The sequence below is a fragment of the Oncorhynchus clarkii genome, chromosome 2 (assembly GCF_045791955.1).
Source record: "Oncorhynchus clarkii lewisi isolate Uvic-CL-2024 chromosome 2, UVic_Ocla_1.0, whole genome shotgun sequence".
Classification (NCBI taxonomy): Eukaryota; Metazoa; Chordata; class Actinopteri; order Salmoniformes; family Salmonidae; genus Oncorhynchus; species Oncorhynchus clarkii.
In genome coordinates, this window is record NC_092148.1 from 70,004,392 (window position 1) to 70,025,481 (window position 21,090).

At 47.5% G+C, this 21,090-nt stretch overlaps 1 protein-coding gene across 1 annotated transcript in view; it reads left to right on the forward strand.

Annotated features, from left to right (window-relative positions):
• LOC139373057 (SH3 and multiple ankyrin repeat domains protein 3-like) overlaps positions 1 to 21,090 on the forward strand; it is a 380,732-nt gene that overhangs the window by 270,575 nt on the left and 89,067 nt on the right. Inside the window, exons 13-14 of the mRNA XM_071113096.1 lie at positions 4,427 to 4,608; positions 5,251 to 5,274. Coding sequence (XP_070969197.1) covers positions 4,427 to 4,608; positions 5,251 to 5,274 — 206 coding nt within the window. The remainder of the gene's footprint in view (positions 1 to 4,426; positions 4,609 to 5,250; positions 5,275 to 21,090) is intronic.

Sequence of the window (21,090 nt, forward strand, 5' to 3'; positions counted from 1 at the left end):
CACAAAAATAGCAATAAAGTGCATATGCAAAGCAGTCTGAAACACATTCCAGTGTCTGCCTGCCTACCAGCTGGAAATCTTTTCCAGTTGGTGTGCGTGTGTTTGTAGGATACCTGCTCCTCCCCTTTGAAGCATAGGTTACTGTAGCCTACTGAAGACGTTACAAGCATGATTCAGAAATTAGGGAGAGATGTTTAAAAGAATGGATTCACTTTTTCAATGGTAGTTAATGATACTATAGTTATCATGTTTCTCATTGGATTTCTTAACTACAAAAAGGTAAGACGTGTTTTTATCTGCACATATAAGCTTGTTAGCTAGCTTGCTAGCTCTGGTCCAACATTAACTCGGAAACTCAAAAACATTCAAAGTTCCAAGATAGAAGCCGCTCCTCCGTAGGTATAATTCTGTGGGCCTAATTCAGAGAATGCATGTCATAACAGGATGCCCAGCGCGTCAAGGCAAGCTTCAACCTCCATCCTCTCTTGCTCTTTCCTCAGCCGCAAAATTTTAGTTGCATCTGACGCCCTACACTGTCTCTGGCAGCACAGTGTGTGTGTTTGTCTTTCTTTATGTTTAAACCATGCTGTTACAGCAAAATACTATTTGCTCTTAATGATTTGTCTATACAGATTAAATCTCTTACCCACTCCATAGCAAGCTGCTCTATCTGCACTGATTGGTGAAGTCATTTAATGTTGAAAATAACATTTATAAAGCAGTACTTTTTGTTGGGTTCAAACCGGTTCAGAACTTTATTTTGCTGGAACAGAAGGAAGAAATAGTGTTTCTGTTCAGAACTAAATGATTGGAAAATCATTTCACTTCCAACCCCCAGTTTGAGTGGGAGTAAACATTTCAATGTTAGTCTACACCTGTTGTTTACGAAGCATGTGACAAACAAAATTTGATTTGATTTGTGTGTGTGTATTTTTGTATAACATGGATGGTCCAGACCAGCTTGCAGCAGCATTTAGCGAAGTAGTTGAATTGCCTGTAATAAATGAATGTGAATGCACATCCGTTTAGCTACTGGCTTAATTAGGTGTGGAAGCCAAGCTCTATTTCCTTGTTTACCCGGTCCATTCTGTCCTCTTTTAGCCTTATCCCTCTCTTTATCTTATTCTGCCTGTACCCCTGTCTCTCCTGCCCACTTTAGCTTCTTCTTTCATTTCTCTCCTTTCCCTCGCTCTTCCTCCCATTATCCCCAACCTGTCTCTCTCCTCTTTTCTCCCTCCATCTCTCTGCCCTGCCCTGCCCCTCCTCCCTCTCTCCCTCCATCTCTCTGCCCTGCCCTGCCCTGCCCTGCCCTGCCCTGCCCTGCCCTGCCCTGCCCTGCCCTCCCTCCCTCCCTCCCTCCCTCCCTCCCTCCCTCCCTCTCTGCCCTCCCTCCTTCCCTCCCTCCCTCTCTGCCCTCCCTCCCTCCCTCTCTGCCCTGCCCTCCCTCCCTCCTTCCTTCCCTCCCTCCCTCCCTCCCTCCCTGCCCTGCCCTCCCTGCCCTGCCCTCCCTCCCTCCCTCCCTCCCTCCCTCCCTCCCTCCCTCCCTCCCTCTCTGCCTTCCCTCCCTCCCTCTCTGCCCTCCCTCCCTCCCTCTCTGCCCTGCCCTCCCTCCTTCCCTCCCTCCCTCTCTGCCTCCACCACTCCATTTTACTCTGTGTTGTATTCAGTGTGCGGAGGGTGGAGTGTCCTGGGCTCAGTCATTAACATGCGGCAGGCAGCCACCTCAGCCTCTCCTCTCTCTCTGTCTCTCTGTCTCTCTCTCTCTCTCTCCTCTCTCTCCTCCTCTCCTCTCTCCTCCTCTCCCTCCGCTCAGTCCCGAGGTAATTGGAAAACCGTCAGCAAGCCGCTGCTTCGAAGGAGAGTGAGAAGGGTAGAGGGAGAGAGAGGGAGAGGAAAGGGGAGAGAGGCGAGGAAGCGGGAAAGATGGAGAGAGGAGAATGAATGAATACAGGGTTACGAGTGATTGATACGACACAGAGACAGAAAGGGAGAGACAGGAAGAAGGGAAAGACAGAAAGGGAGAGGGGAGGGGTAGATATAGAGTGAGGGGTTTTCACACAGACACATGTCACATGATACCCACAATGTACACACATATGTAAACAAAGTCACACAGACAAACACACATAAGCACACAGATGCAAGATAAAAACAGATTGATTCATGAATCACTGTATCCATGATTTTGCAAGACCAAAGATAAAGCAGAGAGAAGGGGGGAGAGTGGAGAAAAGCAGCTGTAAGAAGGATGGGAGGGTGAGTGTTGAGGACACAGACAAACAGGCTGTATGATACAGGGTGGAGCTCACATGCACGCATACACACACACACACACACACACACACACACACACACACAGCTGCAGCAGTAGTGATGAATGAATACCAGGAGAACCTCTGCTTCAGCTCTATTAGAATTCACCAGACGCCTCCCTCAGAGAAATGGAGGGAAGGTAGAGAGAGAGACAGAGATATGGGGCAGAAAGGGGGAGAGAGAAAAGGTGTTTCAAGGTAATTCAAGAGGAGGTAGCAACCTCCCCCATCACACATCAACCTGCCCCCTCCCCCCATCACACATCAACCTGCCCCCTCCCCCCATCACACATCAACCTGCCCCCTCCCCCATCACACATCAACCTGCCCCCTCCCCCCATCACACATCAACCTGCCCCCTCCCCCCATCACACATCAACCTGCCCCCTCCCCCATCACACATCAACCTGCCCCCTCCCCCCATCACACATCAACCTGCCCCCTCCCCCCACCACACATCAACCTGCCCCCTCCCCCATCACACATCAATCTGCCCCCTCCCCCCACCACACATCAACCTTCCCCCTCCCCCCACCACACATCAACCTGCCCCCTCCCCCCACCACACATCAACCTGCCCCCTCCCCCCACCACACATCCACCTGCCCCTCCCCCCATCACACATCAACCTGCCCCCTCCCCCATCACACATCAATCTGCCCCCTCCCCCCACCACACATCAACCTTCCCCCTCCCCCCACCACACATCAACCTGCCCCCTCCCCCACCACACATCAACCTGCCCCCTCCCCCCTCCCCCCACCACACATCAACCTGCCCCCTCCCCCCACCACACATCAACCTGCGCCCTCCCCCCATCACACATCAACCTGCCCCCTCCCCCCACCACACATCAACCTGCCCCCTCCCCCATCACACATCAACCTGCCCCCTCCCCCCACCACACATCAACCTGCCCCCTCCCCCATCACACATCAACCTGCTCCCTCCCCCCACCACACATCAACCTGCCCCCTCCCCCATCACACATCAATCTGCCCCCTCCCCCATCACACATCAACCTGCCCCCTCCCCCCGTCAAACATCAACCTGCCCCCTCCCCCATCACACATCAACCTGCCCCCTCCCCCCACCACACATCAACCTGCCCCCTCCCCCCACCACACATCAACCTGCCCCGGAGAGCAGTGGCGCATGCACACACACAGGCAGACAGGCGGGAGGAGATCAATGGTGCTGTGTGTGTATGTCGGCACACTGTGTTCGCGACAAGCTGTTGCTAGCGTATGTTGTTCTAGTGGAGGTATAGTGTTCGCAGTAGCGGAGGGGGCAGCCTGCTTGTGTGTTGGGTAGAATGCTCGGAGAGAGCTGTGTGAGTGTGTGTGAGCCGTCAGAGGGGAGGGGAGATGCCAAGTGCAGTAGTGGCAGCAGCAGCAGGGTTAGCAGCAGCGTCGTCGCCAGTGTGTATGCGTGTGTGAGTGTGTGTGAGCGGGCACGTGTGTGTGAGGGGTGGAGGGGAGTGGAGAGGGACTCCCAGGAGAAGGAGTCTTGGTCGGGGAGCAGAGCCAGCCTCTCTCCCTCTCCTCCACGGCAGGACCTAGACCTCCAGAGCCAGGGGAGTAGGTGGGATCTGTAACTCAGCCTGGAGCACTGGAGGCTCTAAAGACGCAGGGATCTCTTCCCCTCTCTGGAGGGCTTTTCGGTCAGAGCGGGAGCTCAGGATATGTGTGACCCAAGGGGACTGCCAGAAGGATCTGAGCGACAGAGACGGGAACGATTCCGTTACTGTTAACCGTTAACACTACTTCTCCTGCCTCGGAGAGAACCGAGAGGAGAGGAGAAGAGGGGTGGAGGGAGGGGGACAGGGGGATTTTGTTTGCTGTAACGGAATAAGAGGAAGAACAACAGAGAGAAGGATTTAGAGAAGGAGGGGAGGAGGCGTGACCTCTCATCTCATGACTTTCCCTCAAGGTTTGCTTTGGGACCGTTGACTGTTGACCACTCGGACAGACTTATCTTACAACCGGTCACTGTGACAACCGTCAGGTTGTTGCTGTGTTACTGTCCCCTTGGCGACCGACCATGTCGGTAACCACCGGTTTCGGCTACCAGCTGCCTGGCATTACCACGGTAACCTATGTGTTTGTTTACAGCCCGGGTACGGTGCAACGAGACCCCAGTCCCCCCACCCACACCCCTCCTGCCATTGCCGGTGCCAGCGGGCCCAAGCGGAAACTCTACAGCGCCGTACCGGGACGTACCTTCATCGTGGTCAAACCGTACACGCCACAGGGCGAGGGAGAGATCCAGCTGAACCGAGGAGAGAGGGTCAAAGGTTAGTACACTATGACTGTTCATAAAGTGGTTATAATGACCTGTCATTTCCTGGTATAACCACTTTTCACATGTGTTTTTATTCAACTCTAGGGGTCTCAGATGTAGGAAGGAATTTAGAATGATAAAACAGACATCTCATTTTAGGAAACCAACAAATCTTATTGTTGCATTGGGAACACAAACTTTTATTATTTCTATAAAATAATGTGAAAAACTATATGCTGATTAAGTCTGGCTCTAGTCTCTAGTCTATAGGCAAGGTCAGACATCACACGAGCGTGGTTGACCAAACCACTTCCACTACTCTTGTCATAGGTGTATGTAGGTAAATGAATGTGACAGAAGCTGTGTTTAACAGTAGAGGTACTACAGCGCTAACAGGACGGGTCTTCCATACATTATACTTACATGACATGGATAAAGGTCACTCCACTGCTCTCACTCTGTTCATGCCTCTGTAATGTCACTTCACCACTGGAGAGTGGTACATTTGTTATCTAATGCATCTGAAGTGCTTTTAAAGTCAGTCTTTCTTCATCAGCGTTGTCATGGCTGTCTATGTATTCTGCAGCTCCTAATCCTAATGGTGCTGTAGTCATGGTGTCTGTGTGTTCTCTTCTCCATCCATGCCTCACTCCAGACTATGACTCTAATGACATAGAAGGTAAAACGACACAACATTTTCCAACATTACTGTCCCCCCGTCTCTCTCTCTCCCCCAATCTCCTCTATATCCAAACCTACACCTCTCGTTCCCCAGACAACTATAGTGTTTGGTTGTTGGTTGAGGAGGGAGTGTGTGTGTGTACTCTACATAAGTTGCTGCCTTTAAGTGCATGGCCTCTATTGCCCAATCCTAAACTGACACCTCGCCCTTAACCCATATGCACATTTGATAGGATTTGATAGGATTTGATAGGATTTGATAGGTGTAACCAATATTATAATTTTGTCACCATATTGCTTATGTAGCAGATGAGGATCTGTGAAACTCACTCCTCAGCCTGAAGTGTCTCCACTTACACTACTTACACTACCTGGGTAAGAGGCTTCAGGAGGGCGGTCACGTGTGTTGGCGAGGCAGAGTTCCTGGGTTTGAGTCTCAGTATGAGCTGAATTGGAGGAAGCAGTGTGATATAATTTGCATCGGTCAAAGCCTTCCAGATATCCACAAGTACAGAGGGGTTAGGGGTTGAATACAGTTTGGGCAAGAGCATACACCTACCTCGTACTCCCTCCTCAGAGTGATTCTTCTTCCGTGTGCAACATAGTTTATCTTCACTCTTCTACACATCCCTATAGGGTGAAATGTGTTCACTGCTTTTACTCTCCTACAGTCTCTTAGACACACACCCACAACCACCTCTCCCTGAAGCCACAGATACCGCACTTTCCTCTTTACCCCATATCCTGGTATGAGACACTCCCACCCCTAGACTGTGTGTTTGATGTTGATGCAAACTGTTGTTGTTTATGACGCCCAGGCAGATGTGGAAAACAACACAGTGTGGTGAGTACTATGAATAGGTTATTCACATGGCCACAAACCTGATAAATCATACTGTACATTGTCTACTGTTACGTAGACACTTGTGTTACACACCAGTCCTGCAGTAGCAAGGCTATGTGAATTTGAATGACAATACAGGACACTGTATTGCATATGCTCTCAACTGTTACAGTTGGATCAGGCTGGAATTGAACCCACAACCTTGGAGTTGACGCACCGCGCTCCAGCCAACTGAGCCATCTGGCAGGGTTGCATAATAATGACCAGCATGGCTCTAACTGTATACTCTTAGAAAAAAGGGTTCCGACAGGGTTTTTCGGCTGTCGCCATAGGAGAACCCTTTTGGTTCCAAGGAGACCCCTTTTTGATTCCATGTATACTGAAAAAATATAAAGTTACAGTTCATATAAGGAATTAAATAAATGTAAATAAATTTCGCCCTAATCTATAGATTGACTGGACAACAGCGCAGCCATATGTGGGCCTGGGAGGGCATAGGCCCACCCACATAGCAGATTGGCCCACCCAGTAGTTCTTTCCACTCTCGTTCATGGATATAAGCTGTATCGAATGCCAATTAGAAGGCAAAAATATTTTTTTACTCTTCAGTTTTGCTAGTCTCCACCTGGTCTTGTTGCTGCTATCCCGTAGTGACCAGTCCACCTCACAGTGCATAGAGGGGTGTTGTGACCCGAGGCCAGGCTCTGTGGATGGATGGTCTCCACTTTGATTCATAATACATTCCGTCTCATCTACATTCATGAATGGATGAGTTGCTAATAGTTACAGGCCTCATTTACACTGGGGAAAGAGAGGATGAGAAAAGAGGAGGGGGAAAGACAGGAAGCTTCTCTACCGTGCAATATTCCTGGGGAGAAAAGGTTGGCAGATGCCAGAGCACATGTTCAGTTTCAGTGTGAAGGTATGCCATGGAAGGATAGGGATACTCTCCCCCACCCCCTTAGTAAGAATAAAGAAGGTTGTCTTCTACCTTTTACACTGTAAGAGTACTATTCACTTTAAACATCAATGACCTACTTTAACCAGCTTTATCTGTAACAGCTGTTATTTCAAGTGCCTGGTTTTGTAGAGTGGTGTCCCTGACTTACTTTGTTGTTGAACCTCCATTTACTCACTCACATCTCTCCTCCCTTTCATCATCCCCCCTATTCTTCTCTTGTCACTCTCTCATCCCTTCATCCTGTGACAACAGAGGAACACCTGTATGAGGCCCTGAGATTGGGTAAAACCAACAGGCCTGCATGATAACTCTCCTCTCATAGCCCACTGTGTGTTTGGTAGCATAGCTAGCTAGCCTTCCCCCTGAGGATTAGCATTGTGGCTAGGCTAACCCTGTTAGTTGTTTGGTATGTCGGGTGAGCTGTGAAGTGGTTTTGTAGCCTTTAGACCAGGGCTGTAATAAAACAGATAGCATGGATTAACATGGTCTTGTCGTACTCTCTGTCCTGTAGAGAATGGTGTTTCTCGGGGATCAGAAGATAAACACAGATGCACTCTACAGCCTCCAGGCATGTTTACTGTATAATAGAAACTCTTAAGAGATGCTTTCCCAGACACAGATAAACTCTACAGCCTCCAGGCATGTTTACTGTATAATAGAAACTCTTAAGAGATGCTTTCCCAGACACAGCTGCACTCTACAGCCTCCAGGCATGTTTACTGTATAATAGAAACTCTTAAGAGATGCTTTTAGTCCTGGACTAAAAAAACATTTAAATGCCTTGATCAATCCTGGAAACTGGTGCTTAGTGTTTAGGCGTAGTGGCAGAGGGTATAGTCATGGTTAGCACTGTGTAGTAGTTGTTATAAGGGCCTGTTGTAGTTTTGACTCTGTTTAAGTACATGACGAGCTTTGTACATCTTTCACTGTAGTATGTGCATAGTTCCACCAAATCTAGTTTTGTCGCTTTCGATGTCTTTCACCTGTTGTCAGTCTTTCACATGTAATATATCTTTCCTCTACTCAAAATGCTGTGTAGCTGACTCCCAATCCGATGAAGAAGAGCAAGGTACATGATATTCCTTCTCTTCTCGTCTGTAGTTTAGTCTCCAGAAGGATAGTGGAAATAGCCCACAGATGCATAGATAGTCTATTGTAGTATCAATATGTGGTGATGAAGAGAGGTGTCTGGATGTGTGTGTTGGTGTGGGATGGAGTAGGGTGTCTGTTTATGTGTCTTGATCCATTGAATATGTTAGAGTTGACAATCCCCCCGGGGCCTTCCTTTCCCTCTACCTCTCTATAATCAGATAGCATCACCAGGATGGATACATCTCATTAGGCCACTTGTTGTCATCATGGAAACGGACAGAGACGCTTCCCCTGTAACCTGGTCAAGCCAATAGACCACGCACACACTCACACATGCACAAACACATGCACTCTAACACACACCGTCTTAACATACACACAACAACTAAACACACAAAGTACATCCAGCAACATAACCCATTACATTACAGGCTATTCTACCTAAAACAAACGCACTGACACACCCACACACACACACATACACCTCTCCTCTGCACACCATTGTAAATCTTCTAGACAGCCGGGAAAATGAAACCGACCAAATAACATTGAGATTAGACATTCACAAACATGATTAATGGTCTCAGGCCGCGCCCCGTGTGTGTGGAATATTAACACTGCCGTGGCCAGTGGCGGATACCTGGAGCGCGTGCACGAACACACGCACATATACATTCACATGCAAGCACACAAGCCAGTAGACACACATACATTCACATGCAAGCACACAAGCCAGTAGACAGACATACATTCACATGCAAGCACACAAGCCAGTAGACACACATACATTCACATGCAAGCACACAAGCCAGTAGACAGACATACATGGTCCAAAGACAGGCATTACTAATGATATCAAGGGGATTGCAGGGTGATTCAACCATTACTGCAGTTATACAAGACCAGGCACAAACCTTCCACTGGTGCTAATACTTGGTAAACCTGGACCCTTCGTGGCTCAGGGCTAATACTTGGTAAACCTGGACCCTTCGTGGCTCAGGGCTAATACTTGGTAAACCTGGACCCTTCGTGGCTCAGGGCTAATACTTGGTAAACCTGGACCCTTCGTGGCTCAGGGCTAATACTTGGTAAACCTGGACCCTTCGTGGCTCAGGGCTAATACTTGGTAAACCTGGACCCTTCATGGCTCAGGGCTAATACTTGGTAAACCTGGACCCTTCATGGCTCAGGGCTAATACTTGGTAAACCTGGACCCTTCGTGTTCAGGGCTTCTCTAGCGTGTTGGCACAGAGGCACAAATCTGTCTGTCTGTGTGTCTGTGTGTTGTTAGCCTAGAACTGAGTGCTGTAATGGGCTCTCAGATAAGCACAATAGATCATTGGAATGCAGCATTGTGACAATGCCCACACAGACACTCAAACACACACACACACACACACACACACACACACACACACACACACACACACACACACACACACACACAGCGTTATATTCCAATTTTGAAGACACAGATGTAACTGTTTCTGAGACCAGAATGCATATGTCCGTAACTAAGCAACAGGTGCTGATCACACTAACACAACATATATTGTTTTCCTTTAAAATGTTGTTTTTGGGAGATTGAATGGCCAGAATGCATTCAGATTGTAGTGGGTAGTGTATTTTCAAGTATGTTCTCAAAAAAATGTAGCCCATTGCAGTTTATATTTTATGTGTGTGTGTGTTTTTCATCTGAAACCTGGGTTTTGACAACCACCCTATTGGATTGTTCTGAAAGCATTCCTGCAACATTATGGTTTTGAAATATAATTGAATCTCTGAGAAAGTAAGCTAATTGATTGCATCCAAATTGGCCATTTTAATTTATAGGAATCGTATCATATTCAATAAATATAGTACCAATGAGTTAGACATGAGGAATCTAGTGGTCAGAACCTGGTAATATGTATGGATGTATGATGGGACATACACCTAATAACTTCAATAACACATTTCTCTGAACAGGGAATAAAAACATTGCCAAATTCACTGAGAATGCATTACATAGGATGAAGAAACAATACTCCAAGCCGCAGCTCCATCCTACTTGTCAGACATAGAGAACTGATACTGTATACGGGTTGGTGGGGTTCGTGGGTGGCTTTTGATCATTTCTTTGTCTTACTCATTGTTAGAAAAAGGTAAATTTGAGTATAACCAATTAGCTTCATTTCTCAGGGATGAAATTATACATCGACAAAATAATGTTGCAGGAATGCTAATCTTATCTGTTTCTAACTACAAAAACAATTTTCAGAAACATCTGAGATAGTGGGTGTCATGGCTTGCTGAAATGACATGGAATGACTCACCTATCACATACACAGTGAGTGACGGCTAGACAGTTCACACTCCCTCTCTAACACAGTTGTAAAATAGGAATTATTTCAGCCTACAAAAAAAAGAAAGTGACTGGGTGCGAGGTCATAGTGACCTTTGGGGATAAAGTTTATTACGACGATATTAAGACTCATGTTTGTGTGCACGTTGATTTCGGGTTTGGTCAGTGGCCTGGGGGAAGGACGAGAGTGTCGCAGCTGACCTCTCTCTGTCCAATCAGAGACGCAGCAGGTAGCAAAAACCCGCCCACATACACCTGCACCCTGCTGACCACACCATCTGTCCCTCTATCACACACACACACACACACACACACACACACACACACACACACACACACGCAAAGCAAATCAGTATAAACCAAGATGAACATTACATCAGGAACAGAAGTGTAAGCACCCTGACATTCCTGACAGGATTACTCTATAGCCATTACGTACTGTGTGTGCGTATGTGTGCGTGTGTATGTGTGTGTGCTTATGTATGTGTGCGTGTGTATGCGTGTGTGCGTGTGTACATATGTCTGTAAGCATTTCACTGTAAGGTCTACTACACCTGTTGTATTCGGCTCATGTGAAAAATATAATTTGATTTGATACGTGAATATGTATGTGTGTGTGTGTGTGTGTGTGTGTGTGTGTCAAATCATATCAAATTAAATTTTATTGGTCACATACACATATTTAGCAGATGTTATTGCGGGTGTAACGAATTACTTGTGTTCCTAGCTCCAACAGTGCAGTAATATCTAACAGTTCACAACAATACACACAAATCTAAAAGTATTTTCATGGAAATAAGAAATATATACAGTTGAAGTTGGAAGTTTACATACACTTTAGTGTGAGCGGACCAAGTAATTGGGCGTCACTCTAAAGCGGGAAGGTGGAATAAACGAGTCAGGAGTAAGTTTTCTTGATTGAACACAGTTCTCTATTGAGGGCATTTGGTCAACACAAACACTCCAACATAATCAATGAAAATCTTCCAAGGAAAAACATACATCTTCTTCTCCAGATGAAACAAGAACATAATAGGAGTATCTTTAAACTACAACAAAAAGTCACGGGATTGTCACCGTCTTAGTGGTTCTTCCTGGATAGCTCCTCTCTCTCGGTGGCCATCTTCCAGAGATAGTTTCCCCCCCTTTTCTGCTGGTTCCATTCTCTCTCTTATAGGGGAAGGAGAGTATGTCATTAGTACCGTCAGCTGTGCTTAATTGCCTCTGGTTACCTTGTCTCCCATGCCTTGTTGGGCTACTATCCATGAGCCCAGCCTGCCCTCTGGTGGTCCTTCCACATACCTTCCCCCCCAGGACCGAACCGGAGGGTCGGGCGCCAGACGCACCGTCTTGGTCGCGTCGGGACAGCGCGTCTGCATTCCCGTTCCTCGATCCGGCCCTGTGGATGACATGGAAAGAGAACGGTTGTAAAGACAAAAACCATCTGGCTATTCTGTTGTTATTGTTTCTCTTACCAGCCATCCACGTGAGGGGCGCATGGTCAGTAACTAATGCAAACCTCCGACCCAGTAGGTAGTACCGGAGATAATCGAGGGCCCACTTGATGGCTAAGGCCTCTTTCTCTACGGTCGCATACCTCTGTTCCCGATCGCTGAGCTTCCTACTAATGAAGAGAATCGGCTTCTCTTCTTCACCTTTACCCTGAGCTAGTACGGCCCCAAGCCCTGTATCCGAGGCGTCGACCTGCACAATGAACTCTTGTGAGAAGTCCGGAGCCTGTAGAACGGGATCAGAACACAGGCCATCTTTTAGCAATTGAAAGGCCTCTTCCGTCTCGTCTTTCCACTCTACCTGGTTTGGCAGGTTTTTCCTGATGAGGTTTGTGAGGGGGTTGGCAATGGTTGCATATCCCGGGATAAAACGGCGATAATATCCTGTTATCCCTAAGAAGGCCCGAACGTCTCGCTTGGTCCGGGGTCGAGGCCAGTCACGAATGGCCCTTGTCTTCTCTGCCTGTGGGCGTATTTTCCCATTCCCCACGGTGTACCCCAGGTATTCCGCTTCGGACAGGCCCAGGCAGCATTTATTTGGATTGGCTGTCAACCCTGTGGCTTCCAAACTCACGAGCACCGCCCGTAATCGCAGGAGGTGACTATCCCAGTCCTCGCTGTGGATGACCACATCGTCTATGTACGCCGCTGCATACTCTTGATGGGGCCGTAGAATGGCATCCATGAGGCGTTGGAAAGTTGCAGCGGCACCGTGCAGTCCGAAGGGCATCCTCACATACTGGAAAAGCCCCTCTGGGGTGGCGAAGGCAGTCTTTGGGCGATCCTCCGGAGCCACCGGCACTTGCCAATATCCCTTCGTCAAATCCAGGGTAGTGATGAACTTGGCCTTTCCTAAGCGCTCCAAGAGTTCATCCACGCGGGGCATGGGATACGCATCGAATGTAGAGATGGCATTCACGCCCCTAAAGTCGTTGCAGAGTCTCATACTACCATCGGATTTGGGGACCAGGACTATGGGACTGGACCACTCACTCGTCGAGGGCTCGATCACGCCCATCCTCAACATTTCCCTCACCTCTTTCTTAGCGATGACTCGGCGAGCCTCAGGAATCCTGTAAGGGCGGATATGCACCTTCTTGCCGGGTTCAGTGTGGATATGGTGGAACAGGACATCTGTTTGTCCTGGGAATGGAGAGAATATTCGACCGAAGTTCATAATCAGCTTGTCTAGCTGTCTTGACTGCTCCGGTAGGAGAGTTTGGCCACGGCGCACCTGTGGTAGAGCCTCCTCTTTTCCTTTGCCCTCCAGGGCCATCAAAGCCACCTCCTCCTCTCGTCCATGGTACGTCTTCAGCAGGTTTATGTGATAGAGTTGGACCTTCTTCCTCCTGTCAGGTTGCTTGATGAGGTAATTAACCGGTGAGACCCTTTTCATTACCTCGTAGGGCCCCCTCCACTGCGCCAGCAAGCGATGTTCGGCCGTGGGCACAAGCACCATCACTTTCTCTCCCACGGTGAACTCACGGGGGGTCGCGGACTTATCATAGGCCCGGCCTTGGGTCCTTTGGGCCTTCTCCATATGCTCCTTGACTATGGGCCACACTGCTGACAGGCGGTCTCTCATCAGGGTAACGTGCTCTATTGTGGATCGAAAGGGGCATGGTTGGGTCTCCCAGGTCTCCTTGGCTAAGTCGAGGATTCCTCGACAGGGTCTGCCATAGAGCAATTCAAACGGAGAGAATCCAGTGGATGCCTGGGGTACTTCTCGCAGGGCAAACATTAAGTGTGGGAGAAGCATGTCCCAGTTCTTCCCATCTCGGGACACCACTCTTCTCAACATGCTTTTAATCGTTTTGTTCAAGCGTTCACACAACCCGTCTGTTTGAGGGTGGAATATGCTTGTACGTATCTGTTGAACCTGATATAACCGACACAAGTCCTTCATCAACCGGGACATGAACGGGGTTCCTTGATCGGTTAAGATAGTCTTGGGGAGACCCACCCGAGAGAACATCAGGAATAACTCCTTGGCAATTCCCTTTGACGACATGTTACGCAGGGGTATGGCCTCCGGGAACTTGGTAGCGTAATCTATAACCACTAGGATGTACTCGTGTCCTCTGGCGGATTTTGGGAGGGGTCCTACGAGGTCCATAGCTATGCGTTCAAAGGGAGTCTCTATGATGGGGAGAGGAATCAAAGGGTTACGTAGGTGTGGCCGTGGGGCTGTACGTTGACATTGATCACACGTCCTACAATACCTGGCCACATCCCGGGTGACCCGGGGCCAATAGAATCTCTGCATGATTCTGTCAATAGTCTTGTCCCGTGCCAGGTGTCCTCCTAGGACGTGGGAATGGGCTAACTGTAGAACTGTATCCCTGTATGGCCTAGGCACCATTAGTAATTCCTGGTTTTCCCCCCTTCGTCGTACGACCCAGTATAAGAGACCCCGCCTGATTGCATAGTAAGGAAGAGGGGGCTCACCTGATCCGTCGACGTTCCTCCCGTCAATCACCTTCACCTTCCTTATGGCCTCCCTTAGGTCTGGGTCTCTATGCTGCGAGGTGCCGACCTGTCCCTTTAATTCCTGGGGCAGGTCGACCTCGGTAGAGGGATGTGGAGGATGTTCCACATCCCCATCAAGGGTGACCGAGGAGAATCCCTTCCAGGTTCCCTCCTCGGATGGAGCTTCAAATATATCCCTTAGCGCCTGGTTGCTCCTTTCTTCCTGCGTTGTGTATAACCCTTCACATGTGTCTTCATCGGTGGTTTCCTGGAATATCTGTCGTAAACGTTGGGTTGCTATTTCTTCCTCTGCTGCAGAGGACGATGACGCGGCTACGTCTCCTTGTAGGACTACTACCTCGGGCTTGGATTTTCTCTTCTTTCCTGTCCCTCTTCTTCCAGGACATAACGTCATCTGCCGAAGCTCCTTATATAGGGGACAGTCTCTCCCGATCAATAATGGCACCTTCAGCTGGGGCACTTTCCCTGCCCTGACTGTACACCTTCCTTTTGGAGTGAGAATAGGCAGATTCACAGTGGGGTAATAGTGGGTGTCTCCATGGATACAGGACACGGCTACTTTGTCTGGTAGCAGTGCTGCAGAGGTCACCATCCGCTCCTCTACTAACGTAACCATACTTCCCGAGTCGAGAATAGCTACCACATCTTGTCCTTCGACTCGCACCGGAATCTCTGAGGCTGGGGCTATCTCTGCTAACCAACAGTGTTGATCCTGTCCCCTCAAAACGGGATGTGTGGGGATAGGCAGTGATGACTCCGTGACCATGGGCTCATCCTTGCTAGGACACTGTGGGGCATAATGGTTGGGAGACTGACATTTATAACACCGACCCTGCTGTGTGGTGGCTGACTTCTCCCACCTCCGGGGGGGGTTTGGACGTTTCGGTGGCGGGCGCGCCGGGGTGAGTCGTGGTACGGGATTGGAAGACTCCTTCCGTTCCTCCTTGTCACCTTTTAACAACTCCCCTGTAGACCGATATGTTTCTACCGCCTGGGCTATGTCGTCGGCTGACAACGGGTTGGCTTGCCCCACAACCCTTTTTAAGTCACTGGGTAATTCCCTCAATATCTTGTCCACTACGAGAGTCTCTATCACATGTCCTACTCCCTTTCCAGGTTCTAGCCACTGTTTCGTCAGTCGTATTAATGCGAAGATCTGGGCACGGACGGGTTGATCAGCTGTATAGGTCCATTGATGGAATTTTACAGCCCTATCTCTGGCAGTCAGCTGGTACCGGGACAGGATCTCGGTTTTTAGTCGCCCATAGTCCGCAGCTTCGCGGGAATCCAGGTCAAAATAGGCTTCCTGAGCCACCCCGGTCAAAAGAGGGGCTAATGCGCTCGCCCATTCTGTGGGCGGCCACTCTTCCAAGGTGGCCGTCCTTTCGAAGGTCATGAGGAAGGCCTCAATATCATCCTCCTTGGAGAGACGAGGTAAGATGGCGTGAGCAGCCGCTCTTGGCTTAACTCTAGGTTCTTCTCGTCGGCTCAGCTGTTGTTGCAGGAGTTCTATGGTTGTCTGCTGTGCCGTGATCAATTGTTGTAGTAGGGCGTTATCCATCGTTCTTGAATGGTTCCTCCGGGTCTACTGGAAGAATCTTGATTTACTCACTTATCCTTGTGTCACTCGTCCACCTAATGCCCGCATCCTCCACCAATGTGAGCGGACCAAGTAATTGGGCGTCACTCTAAAGCGGGAAGGTGGAATAAACGAGTCAGGAGTAAGTTTTCTTGATTGAACACAGTTCTCTATTGAGGGCATTTGGTCAACACAAACACTCCAACATAATCAATGAAAATCTTCCAAGGAAAAACATACATCTTCTTCTCCAGATGAAACAAGAACATAATAGGAGTATCTTTAAACTACAACAAAAAGTCACGGGATTGTCACCGTCTTAGTGGTTCTTCCTGGATAGCTCCTCTCTCTCGGTGGCCATCTTCCAGAGATAGTTTCCCCCCCTTTTCTGCTGGTTCCATTCTCTCTCTTATAGGGGAAGGAGAGTATGTCATTAGTACCGTCAGCTGTGCTTAATTGCCTCTGGTTACCTTGTCTCCCATGCCTTGTTGGGCTACTATCCATGAGCCCAGCCTGCCCTCTGGTGGTCCTTCCACATTAGCCAAATACATATATACTCAGATTTTCACAATTCCTTACATTTAATCCTAGTAAAAAATTTGCTGTCTTAGGTCAGTCAGGATCACAACTTTATTTTAAGAATGTGAAATGTCAGAATAAAAGTAGAGAGAATGATTTACTTCAGCTTTTATTGCTTTCATCACATTCCCAGTGGGTCAGAAGTTTACATATACTCAATTAGTATTTGGTAGCATTGCCTTTAAATTGTTTAACTTGGATCAAACGTTTCGGGTAGCCTTCCACAAGCTTCCCCACAATAAGTTGGGTGAATTTTGTCCCATTCCTCCTGACAGAGCTGGTGTAACTGAGTCAGGTTTGTAGGCTTCCTTGCTCACACATGCTTTTTGAGTTCTGCCCACACATTTTCTATAGGATTGAGGCTTAACTTTTTTTCCTTAAGCCATTTTGCCGCAACATTGTAATGGGGGGTGGGGGGGTCATTGTCCATTTGGAAGACCTATTTGCGACCAAGCTTTAACTTCCTGATTGATGTCTTGTAACAATAGCCGAAATGGGTAGACCAAGACGCAGCGTGATTTGGGTTCATCATAATTTATTTGAATGTGAACCAGCAACAAAAACAATAAAGAGAAACAAACAAACGAACATACAGCCTTGTAGGGCTCAAAAGCACCAATACAAAAACAAGATCCCACAAGCAACAGGTGGGAAAAGGCTACCTAAATATGATCCCCAATCAGAGACAACAATAGACAGCTGCCTCTGATTGGGAACCATACCAGGCCAACATAGAAATACAAAAACTAGACTACACATAGAAATAATAAACTAGAACACCCCCCAGTCACGCCCTGACCTACTCCAAAATAGAAAATAAAGACTTTCTATGGTCAGGACGTGACGTCTTGAGATGTTGCTTCAATTTATCCACATAATTCTCCTGCCTCATGGTGCCATCTATTTTGTGAAGTGCACCAGTCCCTCCTGCAGCAAAACACCCCCACAACATGATGCTGCCACCCCCGTGCTTCACGGTTGGGATGGTGTTCTTCGGCTTGCAAGCCTCCCCCTTTTTCTCAAACATAACGATGGTCATTATGGCCAAACAGTTCTATTTTTTTTTCATCAGACCAGAGGACATTTCTCCAAAAAGTATGATCTTTGTCCCCATGTGTAGTTGCAAACCGTAATCTGTTTTTTTTATGGTGGTTTTGGAGCAATGGATTCTTCCTTGCTGAGCGGCCATTCAGGTTATGTCGATATAGGACACGTTTTACTGTGGATATAGATACTTGTGTACCTGTTTCCTCCAGCATCTTCACAAGATCCTTTGCTGTTGTTCTGGGATTGATTTGCACTTTTCGCAACAAAGTACGTTCATCTCTAGGAGACAGGAAGCGTCTCCTTCTTGAGCGGTATGACAGCTGTGTGGTCCCATGGTGTTCATATCAGAAGCTTATAAAGTCCTGACATAATTTTCTGGAATTTTCCAAGCTGTTTAAAGGCACAGTCAACTTAGTGTATGTAAACTTCTGACCCACTGGAATTGTGATACATTGAATTATAAGTGAAATAATCTGTCTGTAAAGAATTGGTGGAAAAATGACTTGTGTCATGCACAAAGTAGATGTCCTAACTGACTTGCCAAAACTATAGTTTGTTAACAAGACATTTGTGGAGTGGTTGAAAAATTAGTTTTAATGACTACAACCTAAGTGTATGCAAACTTCTGACTTCAACTGTAAATATTAGGACGAGCATTGTCGGAATGACTGACAGCTGTCTGCATATGTGTGTATTTACAGTGCCTTCGGAAAGTATTCAGACCCATTGACCTTTTCCACATTTTGTTACGTTACAGCCTTATTCTAAAATGGATTAAATCATCAACAGAAAATCCTCAGAAATCTACACACAATACCCCATAATGACAAAGAGAGAAAAAAATCTTCACATTTATAAAAAATAAGAAACAGAAATACCTTCTTAAATATTCAAACCCTTTTCAAACCCCATGAGACTCGAATTGTGCTCAGGTGCTTCCTGTTTCCATTGATCATCCTTGAGATGTTTATACAACTTGATTGTGGTAAATGCAATTGGTTGGAAATGATTTGGAAAGGCTCATACCTGTCTATATTATGTCCCACAGTTGACAGTGTATGTCAGAGCAAAAACCAACCCTTGAGATCAAAGGAATTGTCCATAGAGGTCCGAGACAGGATTGTGTTGAGGCACAGATCTGGGGTACCAAAAAATGTCTGCAGCATTGGAGGTCCCCAAGAACACAGTAACCTCCATCAATTCTTAAATTGAAGAATTTTGGAACCACCAAGACACTTACTAGGGCTGGTTGCCCGGCCAAACTGAGCAATCAGGGAGGTGACCAAGAACCCAATGGTTACTCTGACAGAGCTCAAGTGTTCCTCTGTGGTGATGGAAGAACATTCCAGAAGAACAAGTATCTCTGCAGCCCTCCACCAATCAGGCCTTTATGGTAGAGTGGACAGACGGAAGCCACTCCTCAGTAAAAGGCACATGACAGCCCGCTTGGAGTTTGCCAAAAGGCACCTAAAGGACTCTCAGACCATGAGAAACAAGATTATGTCTGATGAAACCAAGATTGAACTCTTTGGCATTGAATGCCAAGCGTCACGTCTGGAGGAAACCTGGCACCATCCCTACAGTAAAGCATTGTGGTGGCAGCATCATGCTGTGGGGATGTTTTTCAGCAGCAGGGACTGGGAGACTAGTCAGGATCGAGGCAAGATGAAGGTACAGAGAGATCCTTGATGAAAACCTGCTCCAGAGCATTCTGGACCTCAGACTGGGGCGAAGGTTCACCTTCCAACAGGACAACGACCCTAAGCACACAGCCAAGACAACTCAGGCGTGGCTTAGGTTGGGTAGGTCTCTGAATGTCCTTTAGGGGCCCAGCCAGAGTCCAGACTTGAACTCGATCGAACATCTCTGGAGAGACCTGAAAATAGCTGTGAAGCAACACTCCCCATCCAACCTGATAGAGCTTGAAACGATCTGCAGAGAAGAATGAGAGAAACTCCCCAAATACAGGTGTGCCAAACTTGTAGCGTTATACCCAAGAAGACTCAGGGCTGTAATCGCTGCCAAAGGTGCTTCAACAAAGTACTGAGTGAAGGTTCTGAATACTTATGTAAATGTGATATCAGTTTTTTTATGCATATAAATTAGCAAAAAATTAAGTTTTGCTTTGTAATAATGGGGTATAGTGTAGATTGATGAGGGGGGAGAACGATTTAATACATTTTACAGTAAGGCTGTAACCTAACAAAATGTGGAAAAAGTCAAGGGGTCTGAATACTTTCCGAAGGCGGTGTATGTCCAGACAGTGAGCCGTAGCAGGGAGCACACAGTGAAACTGTCAGTGACTCCATATGTACTTCAGGCCATTGCCTTTGTCAGCCCTGCCCTGACACTGTGACTGTGGCACTGTGTATCACTGTGTGTTACTGTATGAATGCACACAAACACACCACACATACACACACACACACACAGTTATTGACAGCCAATGTCATTGTGAGTGTTTACGAGGAGCAACAGTCCAGCTCATTAAGGTCTGATCATGTATCACAGAGTAAACACCATCAATCAACTGCAGTTAGCACACCTACAAACACACACACTATGAGCGATTAAGAGACACTCTGTCAATGATCTAAGACCTCTCTAGTGATGTTCTTTTAACCCTGGCAACATCAAGGTGTTCCTGTTTTTCACAGGTTTTTATCCACAGCCACGCTGTGCAGCAAGAAGGTACAGTATACACACATAGCATGAGCTAGTGAGTGTATTGAGGGGAGAATAAAAGAGAAAGATAGAAAGGAAAGGTACGAGTTATTAGGCATCCAAATTGGCCTTAGCAACTCTATTTTTGTCTTCACCTGGAGGCCGATACAAACGGAGAAATGGACAAGAGAAAAGATAATACATGAAATAGAGGGAGAAAATGAAAACGAAAGAGTTTTGTAGATCCATTCAAGGTTGGGAGGGAGGGAAGAGAGGAGATGAGAGAGAAGGGCTCCCTCTGAGTCATACTTAGAGTTTTCCTCCCCCTCCACTACTCTCACACTCCCATCTCCAACCTCTCTACCTCTTTCTTACTTCTGTCCCTTCTTCCTCTCCGCCTGCTCTCTTGCTGTACATGCCTCCTCTGTCATTCATAAATAAAGCTTCCACTGTGTTACACTCTCTTTCTTACTTGACTGAATCATCTTCTCACTCACTCATTCACTCAAACCCTCTCTCTATCTCTATCTCTCTCTCTCTCCCTTTCTCTCTCTCTCTCTCTCTCTCTCTCTCTCTCTCTCTCTCTCTCACAGTGTGTGTGTTGAATACAGATGAGGTAGGGACTGCACCACTCCCCAGCCCTCTCTGAACTGAAGGAGCCCTGAGAGCACACACACACACACACACACACACACACACACAC